At 42.4% G+C, this 24,006-nt stretch overlaps 2 protein-coding genes across 4 annotated transcripts in view; one reads left to right on the forward strand and one right to left on the reverse strand.

The window, feature by feature from the left end:
* Positions 1–1,394, forward strand: part of top2b (DNA topoisomerase II beta) — a 49,258-nt gene extending 47,864 nt beyond the window's left edge. The window contains exon 36 of one of the 2 annotated variants that reach the window (XM_075450190.1): positions 871–1,394. In XM_075450190.1, the coding sequence (XP_075306305.1) occupies positions 871–1,059 (189 nt within the window). In that variant the 3' untranslated portion in view covers positions 1,060–1,394. The remainder of the gene's footprint in view (positions 1–870) is intronic. The other variant, XM_075450191.1, reaches the window with a different exon arrangement.
* Positions 1,395–3,946: 2,552 nt separating this feature from the next.
* The window catches only part of LOC142367122 (retinoic acid receptor alpha-A-like), a 239,131-nt gene continuing 219,071 nt past the window's right edge, over positions 3,947–24,006 (reverse strand). For both annotated transcript variants that reach the window (XM_075449061.1, XM_075449062.1), the window contains exons 7-8: positions 14,839–14,997; positions 3,947–13,289 (exon numbers count right to left, since the gene is read on the reverse strand). In XM_075449061.1, coding sequence (XP_075305176.1) covers positions 13,051–13,289; positions 14,839–14,997 — 398 coding nt within the window. In that variant the 3' untranslated portion in view covers positions 3,947–13,050. The remainder of the gene's footprint in view (positions 13,290–14,838; positions 14,998–24,006) is intronic.

The raw sequence follows: 24,006 nt of genomic DNA on the forward strand, positions 1-24,006 counted from the left end.
TGTCATTCCCGCACACTGTCCACGTAGTGCAGTAATAGTTTAACCCTCACACCTGATTTAAAACACAACTTAATTTCTGAAAACGTATTCTATAGCAATTTTTGTGTTGTTTTTTTTTTTTACAGAAATTGGCGTTAACATCATATAAACCAGTATTTAAAGGGTTACATTTTTGAAAATAATTGAAAACTTGCTAGTTATGGTCAGAACTGAAGTGGAATAAAAGATTTATGGAAAAAAAATTGTAAAAAAATATTAACATATGGTATTTTGGGGATCATTTTAGAAGGGGACAAAAATGTCCCTTTTTAGAAATTAAGGAGTTTTTTTTTTTTTTTTTTTTTTTTTTTTTTTTTTTTTAAATCAGGCATAACAAAAAAATAAAAAATCCCTAAAAATCAAAGTTGTTGCTAATCATTGACATATCCTAGACCATAATTATCCCTACTCAATAATTCCACTTTGCATTCCATATTTTGAAAATACTGGCACCCAAAGGCTTAAAATTTGGGCTAAAAAGTTCAAATTGGCATCTAAAGGGTTAATTTTTTGAAAATAATTGAAAACTTGGTGGTTATGATCAGAACTGAAGTGGAATAAAAGATTTATGAAAAAAAAGTGGAAAAAATATTAATATATGTTTTTAGGTCGTTTTAAAAGGGGACAAAAATGTCCCTTTTCAGAAATTAAGGAGTTTTTTTTCTACACAATGAAAAATTGATTTGTATATAATGTGTGTTTGAAATTCGAAAAAATTTGCACAACTGAACCAAATATGATGAGTATCACTATTTCCAGTGTGAAAATAGAGGAGAAAGTACACCCCAAGTGGACAAAAATAACCATAACCGTTTTTCTTTTTCTGCACAGAAGCCTCAGAAGCCTCAGAAGCCTCAGAAACCTCCATCTGACGATGAGGACGACGACAGCATCAGCCTGAGCACCATGAAAGCTCTGTCCCGTGACAGGCCGGGCCGCGCCAGGAAGGAGGTGAAGTACTTCCACGAGTCGGACAACGAGGAAGACGATAACGACGACGACGACGACATGTTTGATTAAAGCAGCCTTCAGTCACATTCAGATCCGCTCTGATTGGACGGAAGTTTCCTCCTCCTGTGTTCCTACAGACTTTTGTACATTTTCTGTTTCATTTTTGATTCTTTTTCATTAATGGTGGTGTTCAATGATTTTTAACGTGTAGGTATTTTACACTTTTTATTATTATACATAGTTTTTTTTTTATGTTCATTGAAATGTTCTGTATTTGTCTGAAGCAGCTTTTAGAGATTTAGAACGCTGTTCTTTAGCACATTTTAACTGTTAAGATACTACGTAACTTTTTGAACATGAAGTTGAAAGTAAACAATGAAATATTCATGGGTTTGCTGGTCTGACTCTTTATATTTTGTAATACTTCAAGTAAAATAATTCCAACAATGATTTCACATTCACAATTAATGCTAGTGAACATGGAGGGGCCGCCGACTCAACAGGCGCTCTGTAAAAAGTGTTGATGACTTAATAAGTTTGACTTTTAACAGAATGAGGTTGCCACCTAAGACACTAGGGATTTTTGTATCAAACTGATGCCCCCCCCCCATCTGACACTATTTCAGCTGTGATGTTATTGATGTGATCAGAGATGAGCTACCGGGTCCAGTTGGATCCGCACAAACTCATGACGTCCACCTGTAAAGCAGTGAGGTCAACATGCAGGTGCATGAAACATGCTCAGCATTTTAGATTTGGATGGGGCCGCCCCGTCCCGGGTGGGGACTAAAGGCTGAGTTATACTTCTTTTAACTGCCCTTGCGCTTGCGTCTTGCGCTTGTGTTAATGGCTCGAGACTTTTATGCTTCATTTAGCTTTGTCGGCGGTTGCGTGTGCTGCGTGGTGATTCACCGCCAGGACAGTAGGTGGAGTAGCGGCTTTTTTCAATGACAAGCCTACAAAGGAAATTAACCGCCAGGACCTCTTCGGCAAGTCTCTCTTCGACTGGATTCATCATAGACGTAATATATTATATATATTATGTCTATGGGATTCATGCTTCTTCTTCTTCGCTTTCTACCTTGGCGTTTGAAAACAGCGGTCTTTTATTAGGGGATGAAACTGGAAGATGAACATGCCGCCGGATGTGATGTAGATAGTGGCTTGTGCTCGCGTCCAGAGTGGCTACTCTATAGCTCTGCTCGCATCTTGCGTGAAATTTAGAAAATTGAGGTGACACACGCAAGCACGCAAGGGGGGGGCTTGCAACCGCACAAGGGCTAGCGTTGCGTCTTGCGTTACCAACTATAAAACTGTCACTTTCCTCCTCGTATACTTGAGCTGGTAGTGTGGTAGTTTGCTTCTTACCATCCTGTGCATGGCCGCAGTTTGCTTTCTTTTCTCTCCACAGATGCAGCAGTTGGGTATATGATTTTTGGCTTTTGGTATCTATCTTTCCAAGCTCTCTCTTCTAACTCTCCCGCTTTCTTTGATTTCTCCTTTCAAGTATTTAAAAAATAATAATAAATGAATATGCAGCCAACTATAATGAGAACACTGGCACAGTGGGCTTTGGCTTTGCTGATGCCTGTACCTTTAAATATAGCCAAAAAGAGGAGAAAAAAAGGGGACCACTTAAAGCTGCAGTCTGCAGGATTTGTTGTTGTCATACGTAAAGTCCTACTTTTTGGCATTTTAAGAGTTTACATGATCTATCAGAACGCTTGAAGTTGAAAACGGTGACCTCCGTAGTCGCAAAATGCAAGAAATGCTTATTTTTTAACCGAAAAATAAAAAGTTATTCAACTTCCTGTCCCGCCCCATCAAAACACGAGAACTCGTGCACATCTACGTGCACGCCAGATGCGCGTACACGACTCCTCATTCATCAACTCACCTGTCATTTGCGATCATGGAAGACACAGTAAGTAGACAAGCCCGTAATGAAGTTCAATAGTCTAGATAAATAAGCGTGGGGACGAGCCTACCTTGTATCGCGCGTGCACAATCGGTGATTGACAGGCAGCAGAGCCCAGCTCGTAACCTGATTGGTTACCTTTTACCGGTCCGGTCTGCAATTTTGTAAACAAACCTGCTGGCTTTGGAGGGACCTAGCGGGACATATAGGGGACCTAGAGAACTCATTTTTTTTTTTTTTTTTAGTATTGGGGTATTTAATGTACTACTTTCAGAATCCCCGGACAGTTCCAGGCATTATGCTTGAAAAAGAGTTGCAGACTGCAGCTTTAACAAGCTATTCATTTCAATCATGCCGCTGAAATAAATTAAAATTATGTTTCTATTTGAATGAAAATAAATTAATTCTATAAAATCACATGGATATATATATATATAGATAGATATACATAGATACATACATGCAAAAACTTCCCTAGTTTAATATTTTGATAGCAGTTAATATGTGAATTAGCCCCGTCTCTCTCACCTGTCCCAACAACCTCAACCCTCCTCTCTGCCCCATCTGTAGCCTCGAAAGAACTTGTTGCCTGCTGCTCCAAAGAAAGCCCCAATAACAACAACAAGGCAGTTTTGAGCTAACAGTACAATAGTACGCGTTCATTCAGTCATTGGTCTTAAAGTATTGGTGAAATAAGGACAGATAATGCCTTATTTAGAGGCTGTATTGTCTCTGCCCTGTTCTCTCCCGTTATATGGATCTAAATATCTTCTGAAGGACGGCGACTTTCACCAAACTTATCGGTGAGTAGTTGAACGTATTTTATGCTAGAAATAAGGCCCAGGTTTTAAAAAAAAAAACGAACTTCCCCTTTAGGATGTGCTGCAAATTCATAGATTCTTTTGACAACCATCCTGGTCAACTAGAACTTAAACTCCACATGTAGTTTAGACAGAAGAACACAACTGTCTTCAGAAATATGCAAAGACACGTCTTTTTTAAAATAAATATATTTTATTACTTTTCCAAGACAGTTTATGGTAAAGTTAAACAGTATATGAACATAAAAAGCATATGTTATAATACATGGACAATATTTCAAATGGAGAGCAGAAGTAGTTCGAAGCTCACGCCTCAGTGTAGTTCCCAGGGTTCAGTGGGGCTGATGGGATAAACGTACAGCAGGCCCCGCTCCCCTCAGTAAGATGTGAGCATCATGTCTCATATTAACAGGACTATACAACACTGCATATGATTGGTGGTGAGCTTCTCTGATAATGACGGGAAAAGATGACTGTAGACACTTTTTGTTGTTGACCAAGAACATCTTCAAGACGGACAAACAGAGCTATTTTTAATGACTCATTGAAATTCACAGTCATGATTTCTGGCCGAAGTAGCTTAGGAAGAGCTTGACCGATGTGTGGGTCTGATACATCCATGCTATTTTTTTTAGGTTTGAATGTGCTGAGATGCTAGTTAACAAAAATCTAATGGCGTCTTCAGTGTCTCCATGACTACACAAAGCTGTATGGAGGTCCAATTAAAACTTTGTAGTCTAAGTACATATTCACACTCCCTTTTTCCTCTGTTTGCTGGCTGCTTACTATGCCCTGTTTGGTGCTGGGCAGTGACAGTAGTTTTGAGTTCATTATGTTCACTAAAACATGGTGATTGGAAACTAAGTTGAAGCTCGTGCTGAGATCATCAACAAGTTCCCATTTTTCCATCAGATGGCATGTGCAACCAGGAGGCAGAAGCAGCGCTCATGTGGGTTTGTCACGCAGAGCCAAGCCAAAACTGCACCAACTGACAAAAAAAGGAAAGGAAATAAACATGAAATAATCTGAGGCCATGAAGTATAAACAGAAGTATTTTTAGAATTTGGAGAATTCAAGGCATCAAAAGGATTCCCATTTGTCCCACTGGCAGAGGAAGACTCGGCTTCTCTTGCTTTGTGCCTTAAAATGCAAAACTGATCTTGTGTCACACAACTTTATATCTTTTAGGTACACAAAGATCATAATTACATGCAGTTAAGTATCTGTATACATGTATAAAACACCACTGACTATGTATAAACACCATGTTTCACCTGACAGTTTCTCACCATATTTGATATTGAATTTGTTAAAGGCTGTTATGAGGTTACCAACACTTTTGTTACTGACCTGGCCAGTCTTAAATTATCTGTTTACAGTGGCTGAATTTCTGTTATTTTAGTTGTCGAGCCCAGTTAAACGAGCCGTGTTGTTGGTATCGTCAAAAAGGAACAGATAAAAACACGGAACCAAAGCTAAAAACCATGCTGGGTCATACAGATATATTGCCAACATTTAACACAGGTCTACTCTGAAACTAAGAACTCTTGAATAGTATTTTATTAGTCAGTATTTGCATTGTTGAATAAAGAATTTACAATTCTGTACACTTATCAAAAAAGTTTAGGACAATCTCATGAATGGCAACCACAGATTTGTCCCTGTGAGGCATGCACATCCAGTAATGTTTTAACATAAGATGGATGACGTAACTGCCCCGAGATGCAAGGCCATCCCATTAGGGACATGCACAAAATGAAAAATAAAAAAAATCTATTAAACTTTCTCATCAGTTTATTTTGAGTCTATTGGTCTATTTGTTTTTGCGGTAGGTGTGCCAGAAAGCAAGTCGAAGTACTTCCGCTCAGCTCCCGGGCCGGTCCAGCAAAGTTACATAGCGCAGTTTTTCCAACTCAGACCCCCGAAGGGCATAGGAGACAGGCCAATCGTAATATTAAAACTCATTCTAGCCGCACAATTTTTTTCAAGCTGTTATTTTAAGGTAGAAATGTTACATAGTATTACTTTAACTATGAGGTTTTCCACTAATATTTGATCAGAGCCCTTTGTGTTGGGTTTCAATGTGCAGGGTGACTAATCTAGTGACTTGACTGTGCACGTGTCGGCATTGCAACTTCGGAAATCTTGTAGAAGTTAGTTCTTAACCCCTTAACGCCTGAATTTATATAGCTGTATATAAAAACATGTTTTGTGTGTGTTTTAGCCTTTAAGTAGATGGTAAATAATGCTGAGATTATTAATTTCACTTTTGCAAAAAAAATAAATAGAAATTTTGCTATGTTGCTTATTTGCAACACCAGGCATAATGGTCAATGATAAGATAACAACAACACAGTAATATAACAGTGAAAAAAACAACGTTTTTTTATTCACCCTTTTTTTTTTTTTACATATTTATTTATATAAAGTTTCCTAGGTCCGTAGTGAATATGGACTAACCGGCATTGGGGGAATGAAGATGCTATCTCAGCTGGTTTATTGAGTCAAACGGTTTGTAGCATATATGTGACAATTGGCATTATGGGGTTAAAATTCAACATTTTAACACAGAACCATAATTTTTGTCTCATTCTGAGTAATTTTTATTTCAAACCCTTAAATAAATACGTTTCATGCCAAACAAAGTATTAGTAGAATGAATTAGTGTAAAGACTGAAATGAAAACGATGAAGCAAATAATAAAACAAGGGAAGTGAGAAAAACAGTCTTGCTCTTTGAAAGCATCACCATGTCATTCCCCTCAGTGTGTGCTGAGGCATCAGATATGGATGCAGAAGTTTTTTTTTGCAAGATGTGGCTGTAATAGAGAAGTTCCCTGTGTGACAAAAAAATTTGAGTTAAAGGATACCCAGTGTAATGAAAACTGTTGCTAAGACTCCTGATCAAGCACTTGCATGTGACAAGTTGGGGAGTGAAAATGTGTTGCAACATCCGTTTCAAGCCAAAAAATGATTTACTGTGCAGCAAACTGGACTTACTTTGCAAGTTTATGCCAAAAATCAAATAATTCTAAGTGCTTTCTGAAGGTAACATACATTCCAGTGATTTTTCTCTGATTGCATTCGCACCGTACCGCAGATATGAAATAACATCACTGCCAGGTTAGTAGATGTGTCAAAATCCCATATTTCCTCTGCAGATATTGGCTCAGTAAACCCGAGCTTCACTGTCAACAGTTCCTCTTTAAGGTTTAAGAAAACAGTATTAAGCGCTGTTGTTTACCTGGGAATATATATATTTTTTTATGAATATTTATCATTTTTAAAACTCATAATGGCACCGCGTTCCAGTGCTACTTTAGAACAATAAACCAATCATCCTAAACTTACTAAACTCGTGAACCAATCAGGGTACAGTTTAGTAAGCTTGACCAATCACAGTTCAATATGTGACATGTGGGAAAGCTCCTAAACTGAAGTAGGAGCTAAAAATAGAAAAACAAAATAAAAGGAGTTCTACAAAGTACAGTCAGCCGCAGTTCATGTAGTGTGGACACAAAAAAAAGGAGAACTTCTTCCAGGAAGAAAGGTTTCTTCAGAAAGTTTTCTATGGTCTGAAAGCACTCAGTGTTGTTGCTAACAAGCTAAGAGCACAGTACAGTATTAGCATTGGGAGAAAAGCATTGAAAATGCCAAGTGTACATCCTGTGTCCATGACACAGCAAAACATTCATTTGGCGCGGATGGAAGCAGGACATCAAAAATGGCACGTCAGCTCTCATTTACACTCTTATTTCACTTAAATTTAGTATATCACGTTCTTTTTTTTTTTTTTTTTTCAACAGTAATGTTGCATGTAGTAAAACCAAAACACTGCCTAGAATGAGAATTCTTCATTGGTATGTCATATCTTTTTACTAATTAACATAAAAATATTGGTTCGTGCTGGTTTGAATTGTGGGCATGGGACAGTTGTGTGAATACTTTAGATTGCACTTATTATTGGCACATTTTCTTACCCATAGCTGATAAATTTACTATCTGTTGTTGTCAAACCCCCATATCGGTCACACCCTTACAGATTATTTCACCAAGTCGCTGTTAGCTGATTGAATTTGATTGTTTGACGACATCTGTTTGGGTTCTTGGTTGGGGAGGGAGGAGTCTGCTCTGCTGCTTAACATCGAACAAACAGAACAAATCGATGACATCTGTGTTTGAGGTGACTTGGTTGTCCATTTCTCCCATTTATAAGTCTCTCTTCTAATTATCCTTAACATGTGTGTTTTATGACCTGGATGCTCAGATCAGCTCACCATGGTCCAGTTCCTTTTTTTTGTTTTTTTTGTTGAATGAGTTGATGTTCCAAAGACAATCGAGCTGCCAATTGGAATGCAAAGCACACACCATTTATATAACATCTCTGCAGTGAGCTAGATAGTAGAGTATTACAGTTACGTCGGTACAACATTCAGCAGAAATGAACAAGAGTATTTTAGGATTGTGAAGTTGTTTCGTAAAAGGAACAGTTAAAACCTCTTGCTGTGTCCAGGAGCCTGATGGGCTGGCCTGACGCTTCATGTGGACATTCTTCAGCTGTGAAGTTTTCCAGCTTAATGAAAAAAAAAGACAGGAAAAAAAAACATCTCTCACCAGGAGAGACAGAGGGAGAACATTTCCGATGTTACATTGAAATAGATATAAGAACTCCTCAACACTGCATATCATTCTTCTGACAGACTCCATGACATTATTCACATTCAAACATGCTAAGACAAGAAAAAAAAAAGACAAAACAGCTCTGACTTCCCTTATGATATGTATTTCCAAGCCGGGATGGAATGCAGATGAGTTTCGTTGTGTGACTTTTACTTTCAACAGGACCACATCATCCAATGTGACACACACTTTGCCCCCCCCCTGCCGGCTGGAGTTACAGCTCAGCTGAACTAACTGTCCAAAGAGAATCTTCACTCAGCTGCTCTTCTTTGGAGGGGTGGAAGGTCATCTGGAATCTCCTTTTGCATCACTAAGTATAGCTTACACCATCAAGTCTGAAGAGAAAGTTTAACATTTGGAGTGGATTCACAGTTCCTACTCTACAGTGTGCGTTCTGCATTAGCATACAATCATTCCGACCCAAAACGCTTGGTCCTCAGAGTGTTTTAAGGATTGCATTGCCCCCATGTTTTACTGGTTGAAATAAGACACTTCTGAAAAGGGAAGGAAAAGCAAGATGCGGAGCTCTGTTCATAAGGCCATAACAGAACTTGTTTGTGGTCTGAAGTATTATGCTGTTAGTGGTAGATACACACTCATTAGGCAGGCATTCAGGCGTTCATCTCTGAAAACTCGAGGTTGCTGTAGTAGACCGTAGTCAGACTGTATGGACAAACGCTAACAATGCTAGATAACTGAGAAGCAAGAATTTCAAATGCACAAAACAACAAAGGGGTTGAAGGTAAGCTATGGTTTCTAATATTGTGAGTGTTTGTTGTCGTTATTTTTACGTTTGTTTTTTAAATTTTCTATTTGTATCACTTATGATACATTTGTAACCACCAAGCTACTTACCTATTCAGTATTAAGCACAGCCACATACACTATATTGCCAAAAGTATTCACTCATCTGCCTTTACACGCATATGAACTTCAGTAACATCCCATTCTTAATCCAGAAGGTTTAATATGACGTCTGCCCACCCTTTGCAGCTATAACAGCTTCAACTCTTCTGGGCAAGCTTTCCACAAACTTTAGGAGTGTTTTGATGGGAGTTTTTTACCATTCTTCCAGAAGCTCATTTGTGAGGTCAGACACTGATGTTGGACAAGAAGGCCTGGCTTTATGGACCTTGCTTTGTGCACTGGTGCGCAGTCATGTTGGAACAGGAAGGGGCCGTCCCCAAACTGTTTCCACAAAGTTGGGAGCATGAAATGGTCCAAACTCTCGTGGTATGCTGAAGCATTCAGAGTTCCTTTCACTGGAACTAACGGGCCAAGCCCAGCTCCTGAACAACAACCCCACACCATAATCCCCCCTCCACCAAACTTTACACTTGGCACAATGCAGTCAGACAAGTACCGTTACCCTGGCAACCGCCAAACCCAGACTCCTCCATCAGATTGCCAGATGGAGAAGCCTGATTGGTCACTCCAGAGAAGGCGTCTCCACTGCTCTAGAGTCCAGTGGCGGCGTGCTTTACACCGCTGCATCCGACGCTTTGCATTGCACTTGGTGATGTATGGCTTGGATGCAACTGCTCGGCCATGGAAACCCATTCCATGAAGCTCTCTACGCGCTGTTCTAGAGCTAATCTGAAGGCCACATGAAGGTTGGAGGTCTGTTGCGATTGACTCTGCAGAAAGTTGGTGACCTCTGAGCACTATGTGCCTCAGCATCCGCTGACCCCGCTCTGTCATTTTACGTGGCCCACCACTTCGTGGCTGAGTTGTTGTCGTTCCCAATCGCTTCCACTTTGTTATAATACACTGACAGCTGACTGTGGAATATTTAGTAGTGAGGAAATTTCACAACTGGACTTCTGTCAGAACCACTCTCGTCAAAATGAGACGAGAAAGAAATATAAATTTCAGAAGCTTATTCTGAATGCATACAATTGTGTTTGGCGGTATGGCTCTGTTCGGAGGAAGTTCCCGACTTTTCCATGAGCTCCATGGAAGCCAAGACAGGGAACAGCAGCATCCTTAGGTGGAGTGCCTTCCATTTGCTGTAAAGGCAACAAACCCCCTAGAACAGAGCAAGCAACAATGACAACAGTATGACATTGTTTGGTAATGAGAAGTCGGTGGAGCAGGGAGGTGGTGGGTGCAAGCAGAAAGCAAAAAGAGCAGTGACAGCAAACCAAGTTTAAATGAAGCGCCCTGAATGCCAGCATCCAATTGCGAGCAGCAGCTGATTACCCATAAGCGCAGTTGGTTTGTGGACAGTAATAAGGGTTGGGTCGGCGTCAGCCAATAGGCAAAGGGCGCGTTGACTGCGTGGCCTGCCAGAACTATCGCAGTGCTCCATTTGTTGCACAGGTGGCATCCTATCACGGCACCACGCTGGAATTCACTGAGCTCCTGAGAGCGAGCCATTCTTTCACAAATGTTTGTAGAAGCAGTCTGCATGCCGAGGTGCTTTAATTTATACACCTGTGGCCATGGAAGTGATTGGAACACCTGAAGTTAATTATTTGGATGGGTGAGTGGATACTTTTGGCAACATAGTGTAATTTATTGAAAATCCATTTAAAAGAAACACATGAAGTTAGACTATCTGACAAGCTGTGAACAATGTCACAGTTTAGTATCATCTGCTTTTTTGGAGTAAGCAAGTAAGCATCTAGGATGCGGCTATGATTAGCATTTCTTAGTAGGCTGCACTTCGAATAATGATCATCATTTATGATGATACAGATTTTACAGATTTCTTCCAGAAATTTTGTCTAAAAGTGAATGATCTGATTTCCGGCCTTCAGCATACTAAAAACCAGGCAGTTAGCTTGGTGCATTCAATATTACAGTAGAGTCTGTCCCAGGCTTTGCTAGCTACAAATGTAAAACTTTGCTAGCTACAAATATAAAAGCGGAGTTTCTTAAAAGTCTAAAGGGCTTGACGATGGACGAGCTTGATGTTTTTAACTGCAGCAAACATCAGTCATGAGATCAGACACAATTAGTCAGAGGATTTAATTGGTTGGCTCCCACTCTGCTATGTAAAAAGTTAAGCAAAAGACACTAATTCAGAAAAACAATCAGCCCATTAAAAGTTTAAGATAAGCGAGGCCATTAATGCCTGAAATGCATATGTGCAAATCCTGCTTTAGGGCTACTTAACAATTACTTCTGGAGAATCTGAATATAATTAGCATGTTAGAAAGAATTAGCACATTCGTCATACGCTCTGGTTACTGAGCCAGTTTTTTTTTCTAATGTAACAGGTTTTAAATTTACCATCTTAGCCTCATAAACTGGTGATAAACTTTGTGAACTTTGATTTTAATTTAGGGCAACTGTCCAATGAGGAGATTTTGATGCTTAATACAGTCAAAGCCCAGTATACCATTCAGGACACATTTATCTGGATACATCATGTCTGTTTCTATGAATTAGTTTATTTACTGGTTTATTTTGATCCCCCCTTTTTTTTTTAGGTTTTCCCATAAACAAGATTATGTTAGTAGAACTAAGATGATATAATCCAGAAATGTTCTTCAAAATCAGTGAATAAGCTGACCCCAATAAGAAGTAACTCGAAACCCCACAAAACATATTTTCAGGGAAAATGAGCATTTTAACTGAACAGATGATAAAGTGCGACAATTTCAAAGTGGATTCTTTGTCAAGCTGAAGTACAGTGTAAAGGAAATAGATGCTATATCGTTGCAGCCAGCTGCAGAAAAATCTATCTACAAGCAACCTAATTTCATTGATTTGTTTTAATCATTGGTTTAGCCGACTTACTGAGGAGAGACAGTCCCAAAATTATTTTATGGAATCTCTTCTAAATCTAATCTGCGCAAACTGACGTCTAGACTGGAAAGTGAAGTAGATGCTGCCCGTCTGATGAGTGTGTATCAAAGGCTTCTGCTGTTGCGCTTCCCTCCTTGAGGAAACAGCTGGAGAGACTCGGCTGTTGATATGGAGAGAAGCTTTGCATTCTGGCGGTGTGGATGTACACTCATTCATGTAGAGGCATGAACCAAGAAATGTTCTAAAAGACAAAAACAGTTTTAAATATAGGAACAAATATAAAATATTCGACTTCAATGATGTCTATGTGCAATAACATTCTAAATAACATTTCGAAGGACTTAGAATAGTCCTGCTTCAAACCTTAATGTTTTGCCTCAAAGATAATATTTAAGACAATGAAAAAAAGCACCACAAAATTCATCATAGAAACAGAGACCTAGCCATACAATGGTATGTACAATGTATGTATGCCCAACAGTACAAGAGATGAAAGAGAAACAGGGAGATCGTAAGAGAAACCGCTTATCAAACTCCCGTCATGCAGGTAAGAATTTACACAGGAGACCTGAGGATTATCATCTCTGGCAGTTTGCGAGGACCACATCCTTATTGTCATAGTCCCCAGAGACACCACACCACATAAGAGCTCATTCAGAATTTTAGACAAAGTACTGATCCTTTGAGGCCTCCATGTTGACGTTTTCTTTTCAAAGAGGAAATTTAGTGTAAATAGGAGAGAAAAATAGAAGGAGGATTTTGAGTTAACATAATCTCAAGCAAAGGAGTCGGGGCAGAGTGGTTATAGGGGGTCAGCCCCTTGCTAGCTGTTCTTTTTTTGTGCAAAAGAATGTTAGAGAGTTTCAGAGGAACCTCTGGGCACCTCCTAGGGATAATTGCTGGGCGACTTGGCTGCAGCACCCTTGGTTTCCAAGGGCTCCGATGACTCAAGCGCGGCGATGTTCTCCTTGGGTTTCCCTCTGCTGCGAGGACTTGCCCCGGCTTCGGCTGAAGTGCTGCAGCTGCTCTGGCCATCTTGGCCCTCTGAATTCTCCAGCATCTCCTGGATGAGTGGTGGCATGGAACCTGGAATCTCCATCTTAAGAGAGATGACCCGTTCTGCTCCTGCAAGATAACCATGAATTCTGAACTACCATACTTTCTAACTTTACTACTCACTACCTTTTGTGCATTGCTGTTATCACATCTGTAAATAAGGGTTTTTAAAAAATGAATGAAAAAAGGCATTCAAAAGACTGTATTACAACTGGTCTTAATAGGATAACTGTTACGATGTGTGGGAGAATGTAGATTAAGAACCCAAATGCAGACCAGCAGATGGCAAGAGGAGGTTGATGGTGAACTTAAGTAGATTTATTTTAAACCAAAGCAGTAACAAAAAAAACGCAGCCGAGCTAGAAATGCACACAAACTAAAATTGAGTGAACAAAAAACAAAATGCTGGAAAAAAAAAACTCGAACAGAGAAAACTAACCAGAACTAGACTCGAAGATGAAACGTGAAACATGAAATAGAGTACGTGGTTGTAGTACCAAAGATCTGACAAGGACTAAGGGAGCTTAAATACAGAGGATAGTGATTGGTGAATGAGAAGAGCTGAGGATGATGCAGACAGGTGAAGGTAGTGGAGCTTGTAACCAGACAGGAGGGAACTGAGGAAAGCTAAGAGTGAGAATGTGGAACTAGAAACAAAACCAAAACTAAGGCAAGACCCAAACTAAAATGAATATAGATAAAACATGAAAGCAGCTTAAAAAGCAAACTAAAGATTAGAATACAGAATGAGGAAAACCTGAAAACAAACCAATAACTCGAGAGCACAAACAAACTGAGCATAAACAAAAATCAACTAAGAGCAAGAACAGAGAGCAACCAAAAAGTAATCAAAGCACAAATGAAGACGAAGCAAAATAACAGAATAAGTCCTAATGATGATCAAAGACTAAATCACAGACAAGAAAACAGAATAGAAACTGAACACAGCCAAACCAAGACAAAACAAAACCAAAGTCCAAAAAAACCACAAACCCTAACAAGAACATGACAACCGGATGCATTATGGGAATAATATAAGTCGATGGGGGGCAGTGTGATGCTTTGGGCAATGATTTGTTGGACAACCTTCGTCCTCTGAAAACATGAATTCAACTCGTGTTACCCACCTAAACATAGTTACTGATAACAGTGACCTCTATCAGCACAACAATATTCCTTGCTACATTGCAAAAATGTTTGAAAAATGCTTTGCGGAAAACAACGAGTTTGAGGTGTTGACTTGGCCTTGAAATTCTCCATATTTATACAGATTTTATGTATGTTGAATTGTTTTGTACATGAAATGTGCTATACAAATAAATTTGACTTGACTTGACATATCTTAATCCAATTGAGCATCTATGGGTTGTCCTAGACAAACATCCAGGGAGGCTCCATGTTGCACCTTAAACGTTTTTAAGGATCTGCTATTGACATCTTGCCACCAGATACCCCAGCAGCATGTTAGAGGTCCATGCCCTGATAAGTCAGGGCTGTTTTGGCATCAAAAGTGGAAACTATTGAATATTAGGTGGGTGATCATAATGTCATGGCTGATTGGGGTATGCCACTAACAGATAATCCCCCCACCTGCAGCAGATCTGGACCTTTTTCTTACCTTTAGCACTGATGCTGCGCAGGTCTGTGATCTTCATCAGAGTTTTGGGGAACATGTGCGGTTTACTTGGCCGGCGCTTCCTAACATAGATTTTCAGAGCTTCCAGCAGTGGCTCCTGAAGCTGATCTACTTTGGAGGGCTCCTCCAGGTCCTGACGGTCTGACACACACATACACACACAAATCAAGTCACACTTGTGTTTCTGAACAAAGCAGCTGGTTGATACTCATCATCAACATATTTTGGACGTTAAGTTTCTTTTGACTCTTGTACTTTGGTAATTTTGACATAATTATATTTCCTGCAACGCTATGGAGGAGTAAACGTGCCAAAATTAAATAAATAAATACATCATTAAACAATTACTTAAATGTGTCATTAATTAATTAAAATTGGAATTAAATACATAAATCATTAAATAATTATTTAAATGTGTCATTAATTAATTAAAATACCGATTAATTTGATGTAAAAAACACAATTATTTCACTATTTAATTAATTATTCAATGATCCTTGTGTTGCAGTGCATCAATTTATTTTATCTGTCAAACTCGCCCATCAAAGTCAGTGGGCGGGGCTGACGCTAATCTAGTCGGATCCATTGCTTTGGTCTGGTTCTGAATAGCATGCCTGGAGAGAGACGAATTTCTCTGGAATTGGGGGAGACACATTTTAGAACTAGCAGACGATGCAATTAAAGTTTTGTTTGATAGAGTATCTAAACAAACGTAGAGGTGAATAGCGCCACCCAGTGTAAAGGAATGTGTTCACTCGCTCTGCATCAATCCATTGATTTGGCTTGACTTGATGTGCAGGGTAACCAATCAGGTGTTAGAAATCTTACAGGTATTGGTAAAACTTAACAGCTGAATTACATTTTTAATTATTGCCAAAAGTATTCGCTCATCTGCCTTTACATGCATTTTACATTAAATACGAACTTAACACGACATCCCATTCTTAATCCATAGGGTTTAATATCAAGTTGATCCACCCTTTGCAGCTATAACAGCTTCAACTCTTCTGGGAAAGCTTTCCACAAGCTTTAGGAGTGTGTTTATGGGATTTTTTGACCATTCTTCCAGAAGTGCAATTGTGAAGTCAGACACTGATGTTGGACAAGTTTGGATTAAGTTGTCCAAAATCTCTTGGTATGCTGAAGCATTCAGAGTTCCTTTCACTGGAACTAAGGGGCCAAGCCCAGCTCCTGAACAACAACCCCACACCATAATCCCCCCTTCCACCAAACTTTACACTTGGCACAATGCAGTCAGACAAGTACCGTTACCCTGGCAACCGCCAAACCCAGACTCCTACATCAGATTGCCAGATGGAGAAGCCTGATTGGTCACTCCAGAGAAGGCGTCTCCACTGCTCTAGAGTCCAGTGGCGGCGTGCTTTACACCACCGCATCCGACACTTTGCATTGCACTTGGTGATGTATGGCTTGGATGCAGCTGCTCGGCCATGGAAACCCATTCCATGAAGCTCTCTACGCGCTGTTCTAGAGCTAATCTGAAGGCCACATGAAGGTTGGAGGTCTGTAGCGATTGACTCTGCAGAAAGTTGGTTACCTTTCTGCTTACCCCGCTCTGCCATTTTACGTGGCCCACCACTTCGTGGCTGAGTTGTTGTCGTTCCCAATCGCTTCCACTTTGTTATAATACACTGACAGCTGACTGTGGAATATTTAGTCACGACGAAATTTCACAACTGGACTTGTTGCACAGGTGGCATCCTATCATGGTACCACGCTGGAATTCACTGAGCTCCTGAGGGTGACCCATTCTTTCACGAATGTTTGTAGAAGCAGTCTGCATGCCGAGGTGCTTGAATATATACACCTGTGGCCATGGAAGTGATTGGAACACCTGAATTGAATTATTTGGATGGGTGGGTGAGTGAAGCTGTGAAGTTGTGCTCTCACAGCTGACCTTGTAACTAAAGTAGAGCATGCAAAAGGACTACAACATATGCATGAGCAATACGCAAAGCTGAGCAAGCTGGAGAGCGAATTGAAACTCAAAGAAGCACCAATGTTCACAGAAATTAAACTGAAGCGAGAGGAAGAAAAAACAAGGTTACAACAGTTGTTTGTTCCTGAAATTGTAGATGAATATCCAACTGTGACAAACATCGTTCTGCATACAGGGTCAAACGATGTGTCCAAGCAACAATCTGAGGTTCTGAAACAGGACTTTATTGGATTATTAAACACAGTGAGCTCGCTGAATGCAGCTGTATTCATCAGTGGACCTGTACCACCCGTCAGAGGAGGAGAGGAAAGATTCAGCAGGTTGTTGGCACTGAATAAATGGCTTTTATCAGCATGTGCTGACCACTCAGTGCATTTTATTAATAATTTAAAACATTTTTGGGAACGCAGGCATCTTTTTAAGGCAAATGGATTTTATTTTAACAAGTCAGGGGTGAAACTGTTCACCTCCAACTTATGCTACTTCCTACGTCATCCATCTGTGCTCGGTGCCAAGACTGAGATAAACCAGGAGTTATCTCATAGAGAGGAACAAACAAAGCCCAGCAGAAACCCTGAGGAGGAACTCCATCTGCCCCCACCGGAGGAGAGCTTCGGAAAGGAGAGACACCAGAGGCAAGAAGAGGGGTCCTTATTTGCCCCCAACCCTCTCAACAGCACCAATGACCAGGACCAGGGATCAGGACCTTCCCCAGGCCCCCAAAGCCCTGACAGGTCATGGCGCTCCTCACCCTCCCTTTCTGCCTCCTCCCCTCACCTGAAATTCACTGAGCAGATGATGGAGCGGGTCAACGCTGGGCTCAGATCTGCCCCCCAGCCCAATCCCTTTTTGTCCCCCATAAACCCCCCACCAGAGTGGCCAAAGGTTCGCCACCGAGCCCCTCCCCTACCAGAGCAGCTGAAGCCAGGGCGCCCAGCCCCACCCCCTCAGTCTGATATGTGATGTGTGGAGGGTCCGGGCTGCGAGGATTATGGCAGTTGTGACTTTTCCCAGGACAAGCTGGGACCCTGTTTATTAGAAGGTTTTAAAATTTCTGTACTTTTAGGTGACAGAAGGAGAAATGTGGCCCAGTCAAAACACAGAGAGTTGCACTCTAAAAGATCTTTAAATAAAGTAAACATACCCAAACTCCCAAACACAAGTGGGCAAATAATACCTCTAAAACACTTAAGTTGGCTTTATTAAATGTTAGGTCTTTAGCTGGGAAAACATTTTTAATTAATGATTTTTATCACTGAGCACACATTGGATTTGATGTTTTTAACTGAAACTTGGTTAGACCAAAATAACAGTGCTGCTGTTATCATTGAGTCGACCCCTCCTGGTTACAGTTTAATCAGCGAGGCCAGAGTGAGCAGGAGAGGAGGAGGGGTAGCAGTCTTATTTAATGAATCATTTCAATGTAAACAGTTATCTCCTGGAAGTTCTATTTCATCCCTACTGACCGCCAGAGGGTGGTGCTGAAAGCACTGAATGTCCACTTCGCATGCACCTTTCGAGTAGTAATACCAACAGAGTCACACCTGTGACATGTCGGATGATCAATTAGAGGCTATATAGCCTGACGTCATCCGACGCTCTGTTCCTTTTTCTTCTCGCGTGCAGTTCGCTTGCATGGCATCAGCCTTTCTTGATAATTTCACCGTTGTTGGACGCCCGATTGCCTGTTGGCTGGAGTAGCGGTACTTCGCCCTCATAGGGGCTGCGATGGGTTGGTTCTGTGTGTTGGTGATGGTGGCGTTTGCGCCTTCCCTCCCGACTCACAGTTTCTGATCACTGTGTTGTGATACACACACTGGAGCTTAGCTACCTTTTAGCCTCTCTAAAGTTTGTTGTTTCGCTTTAATTGGTGACGGTAGCGTCTCACCCCCTCTCCTGAATTTAGCCTACCGCTTATTCGGTTTTGTATTGAGCTACCTGTGATAGCATCAGAGTTTGATTGCTTTAATTGGTGACGGTAGCGTCTCGCCCCCTGTCCCGATTTTAGCCAATCTCTAACTCTATTTTGCATTGAGCTACTTGTGTTAGCCTCTGAGGTTGTTGTTTGCTTTAATTGGTGCCGGTAGCATCTCGCCCCCTCTCCTAATTTTAGCCTACCGCTTATTCGGCTTTGGATTGAGCTACCTGTGTTAGCATTTGAATTTGGTTGCTTTAATTGGTGCCGGTAGCGTCTCGGCCCCTTTCCCAATTTTAGCCAACCTCTCACTCTATTTTGCGTTGAGCTACCTGTGTTAGCCTCTACGATTGTTGATTGCTTTAATTGGTGACGGTAGCGTCTCGCCCCCTCTCCCAATTTTAGCCTACCGCTTATTCGGTTTTGGATTGAGCTACCTGTGGTAGCATCTAAGTTTGCTTGCTTTAATTGGTGACGGTGGCGTTTTCGCCCCCTCTCCCAGTTTTGGTTTGTTGTCCTCTATTCTGGACGTAGCTGGCGTGTCAGCCCCTCTGTTGCTGTATTTTATTGTGATTGGTGAGCGGTAGTGTCGCTGCCCCCTCTCCCGATCTTAGCCTGTTCTTCCTGCCTGCGGTTGGACTCAGGTCAGTCTCGAATATGGATGGCTCCCACTGTTGTGCGGATTGTGGGGCTGTGCTTCAGGCAGATGATGGCCACGACCTGTGCCCTGCCTGCCTTGGGCATGATCACCTGGTGGAGGCCCTGTCAGAGAATTCCTGCATGAACTGCAGTTACATGCCCCGTGCTGTGATGGTGACTCGGCTGGCCCAATTGCGCCCCGAGGTTGGCAATGACCTTCCACCTTCTGGGCAGGTGGCCCTCCCTAGCCGATCGAAGTGCCGGAATGAGGCCACAGCCTCTGTGGCTCCTCCTAAGAAGAGTTGAGCCAAGTCTGATCAGGGCCTTTCCATGAGAGTCGAGCGTTTGTCTGCAGAATTGGCAGAAATGAAATCCCTTTTTCAGGCACGCCAGCTGGATCCTTCGTTGCAGTGTTGTTTTTGTCAACGATGACGATGACGAAATCATTTCGTTGACGCCACTTTTTTTCATGACGATAACGAGACGGTGACGAGATAAACATAGCTCTCTGATGACGAAAACATGACGAGACGTGTGTGAGTTTTCGTTGACGAGACGAGAATGGACGAAAATGTTAGTGGGTGATCTGTCAGACGTTTAAAATGCATGACATTTCTGCTTATTGTGTATGTCAATTATAACCTAAAAAGTATCTGCTGCGGCACCTTAAGGCTCGCCAAAAGGATATTTTTTCGAAGGTAAGTTATAAATGCTGTTAACATAATCGATAAATTTCATAGTAAGCTAACACATTAGTACGTTTTCCACGGTATGCAACCGGCATTCCGACATACCGTCACTCAGACATGATGCCACCGCGACATCCCGCCATACCGACAGTTTGGTACCACCATTCCGACATTTTGATACCACCATGCCGACACTTTTTTGATAACACCATTCCGACACTTGTTGGGAGCTGTCAGGGTCGGACTGGGAAAAAAAAATCGGCCCTGGCAGTTTTCCCCGGGACCAGCCCCCCCTCAGTATTAATTAGTATCTCCAATCTAATTAAATAAAAATAGAAAACGAGCACAGACCGCTCAGTCAGTGGCATGTACCCATAGAAAAAATACACACACATCACACAACCTGACTATCGACTGCTAACAACCATGATCAGTAACCTACACAAACCCAGACACATAATGGCTCGGCGGCCAGCAATCGGATAAACCAATGAAGTGAATCAATCCTGTGAAAGAATGAAAACAAGTGAATGAAACCTGCACTCACCCATTATGAAGTTAACTCTGCCAGCCTCTCCATAACCTGCTCAGCCAACTCCTTGACGTCGGGTATGGTTGGTAACGTTACGGCGGCTAGCATTAGCAACGAGGCTGCTAGGCTTGCTAAATCGGTAAGCATTAGGCTACTGAAGAAAGCTAGTCTTTTTAGCTACGTTATATTATCATCTTTCTTCTCGGCTATAACCTTTGTTTACGGCCACTGGCCCTAACCTGACGCCCTAGCTGTCAAATCACCGGAAGTTTTCACCGGAAGTACTCGCGCACACACAAAAGCTCTCTCCAGACATATCTTTCTTTCATTCCGCCCAGATGAAATTTAATGCCACTCTTCGAAAATCGGCGAAATTTAAGACATTTTATCTGCCGGTGAACCCAAGTGTCCATTGTCCTGATAAAGATCTAGCCTACCAGCTGTTGTGAGGCTTCACTTTGACAGCATTCTCAGTGGTTTAAGGTAAAATAAATTGAGGCAATTGTCACAAAAACAAATAGCATCCGTTTTACACTGCCAAATGAAATATTGGCTACACAACGAGCCTCTCGTCAGCCCTCATCATCAGCAAATTTCTGAGTGGGTGCGATCAGTCTTGCTTGACTTGCGTGTTGGAATGTCTCTCTCTCGGGCATTTGGTGCAGCCCTATTATTGCATGGCGAGCTGTCCATGCGTGTGGTGCTGAAATCGCGTGTCGGAATGGTGGTAATGTTGAAAAGAAAAAATTTCTTAAAAAAATGTCACCATTCCGACAATTGAACGTCAATGTCGGTATGTCGGAATGGCAGCATGTAACCGTTTTCCACATACTCCTGGCGCAAATGGGCTGCTAACTTCAGGCTAAAGTTAGCTTTTGTTACGCTAACGTCAATTCATTATGTGTGTGTTACTTTAGCAGCATGTTTAGCCATGTTTACATTCAGTGACGGTGTGCTTTGTGTGTACGTTCTGTCAGCACGTAACTTGATATGTTAAACAGGTCGAGTTACTGTTATACGTAGAGTCTGCTAGCTTTAGCCTAAAAGCCACAAGTGACGTTGTGCAGCCCTAACCAGGACCTGTGCGTTTAGTGCGCTTACAGTAAAGTTGGGACACACGCACAGTACAGAATGAAAAATCAGAAAGCTTTAGTACAGGGTCAGTTAATAAGCTATGTATTTTTGTTCTGCTTGTTTGATAGTTAAGACCATACTATTTTCTTAACACGGTAGACTATACTTATTTTTTCTTTTTTTTTTGACTAAAACTAGACTAAAACCTTTTTGACTTTTCGTCGACTAAAACTAGACTAAAACCCTTTTGAGTTTTCGTCGACTAAAACTGGACTAAAACTATCACATATAGAAGTGACTAAAATGTGACTAAAACTAATAAGCATTTTAGTCCAAAAGACTAAGACTAAGACTAAATCTAAGATGGTTGTCAAAAACAACACTGCTTCGTTGGTTGGATTCTCTTCTCCACCCATGCCTGAGTTGGCTTCGGAGGAGGACGTGTTGTCTTTGGCTGCCTCTGCCCCTCACTTTAGGAGTGAGGAGGGGGCGCAGTCATCTCGTGCAGAGACTGGCTCACTCTCTTCGTCTCAGAGTGCAGCTAGTGGGTCGAGTGAGAGCTCTATGCGGGACATCATGCATATGGCATTGAGGCAGCTGCAGTTGGACGTCCCGCAGGTGGAGGAGTCCGCTCCTGGAAGTGCCTTTTTCAGGCACGGACGGGCCCCTTCTCCCTTCTCTGTCCCTCCATCAGAGGAGTACCTGAAGGAGTTACACGCTTGTTGGCGGGACCCTAGAGCCTTTTCACGCCTCTCCACAGATGGTCGCGTGTTGGCAGCTATGCATGAGTCAGATAAAGCAGGCTTGGATTGTATGCCTGCCATTGAGCCTGCTTTGGCCTCACTCATTGTATCACCAGATGAGGCTCTGCGTCATGATGTTTGGTGCCCGCGGGCTCAATGCCGTGTTACAGATGACTTCCTCTGTAAAGCTTATTACGCCGGGGCGCGTGCTGGCCGACTTGGCAATTCTTGGGACACCTCATGTTTGCCCTCTCTTCATCCCTTCAGGACACTAGTGGGGCCACTACAGCGATTGGCTTTAGTGATGCAGCGCTTCAGGCTTTTGCGCTGATAACTAGGGAGCTTGGGCGCGTAATGTCTTTTCTGGTTCAGGTTTATCGACAGGTCTGGCTGGCGCCGTCTACGTTGACTGAAACATGTCGTCAGGCCCTCCGTAGTGTTCCTGGGGTACCAGGGGAGTTGTTTGGTCCGGCTGCCTTGGAAGCGCTGGAACGGACTGTTCAGGCACGGAACACTAGGCAGCAGCTTTCAGGCCTCTACAGGGGGTATGCCCCCTCCTCTGCCGCCGGCCAGCCGCAGTATTTGGCCGCCATCTCGGGGTTGTGATCGGCCTGGTGGGTTTAATCCTCTGGTTGCACAGCAGAGGCCCAGCAGGGACTTTCGTGAGTCAGTCCGCCAACCAGCCAGGCAGGCCCGTGCCACAAACTCTGGCCACCGCCCCACCAGGACAGACGGTGAGGCCACCAAGCTGACCATCGGATATTTTTCGCATCGTTAGCTCAGTTATTCGGCTGCTCATGCTGGGGATCCATCGGTGGTTGCCACTCTGACCCATGGTTACTGGCTACAATTCCGACGGCGGCCTCACATGTCACGCCGGGTCAGGGTGACCATAATCACCGACCCGGTGAAAGCTCAAGCACTGGACCAGGAGCTTTCCGCCCTCCTGGGCAAGGGTGCAATTGAGGCAGTGGATCCTCTGCAGCAACTCAGAGGCTACTATTCAACATACTTCCTCGTGCCCAAAAAGACGGGCGGATTTCGTCCCATTTTAGATCTCAGGGGACTGAATCAATATCTAAAGGGGCTGCCCTTTCACATGCTCACGACGGCAGAGGTTCTTCAGACTGTTACGAGGGACGAGTGGTTTACCTCAATAGACCTGACGGATGCGTACTTTCATGTACCTATTGCGGCAGAGCATTGCCGTTTTCTCCGGTTTGCCTATCGGGGTCGCCATTGACAGTTCCGGGTGCTACCGTTTGGCCTCTCTTTCTCCCCGAGGGTGTTCACTCGGTGTGTGAAAGCAGCCCTCTCTCCTCTGCAGGCCTGCGGAATGAAGGTTCTTCCATACCTCGACGATTGGCTTCTCTGCGCCACATCCCGAGTGCATGCTTCTCGCGATACAAGTCGTCTGTTTGGTCATGTGTCCCAGTTGGGCCTCCAGGTCAACTTGGAGAAGAGCTGCCTGACCCCCATCAGGATTCACCTTCCATGAGGGCTTACCCATCTGCTCAAAGGGTGAATGATATACTCTGGTTGGTCAGTCGATTCAGGCTGAGCCGGCAGTTTTCTTACGTCGCCTTCCTGGGTCAGTC

Source organism: Odontesthes bonariensis, chromosome 18, assembly GCF_027942865.1.
Source record: "Odontesthes bonariensis isolate fOdoBon6 chromosome 18, fOdoBon6.hap1, whole genome shotgun sequence".
Taxonomy (NCBI): domain Eukaryota; kingdom Metazoa; phylum Chordata; class Actinopteri; order Atheriniformes; family Atherinopsidae; genus Odontesthes; species Odontesthes bonariensis.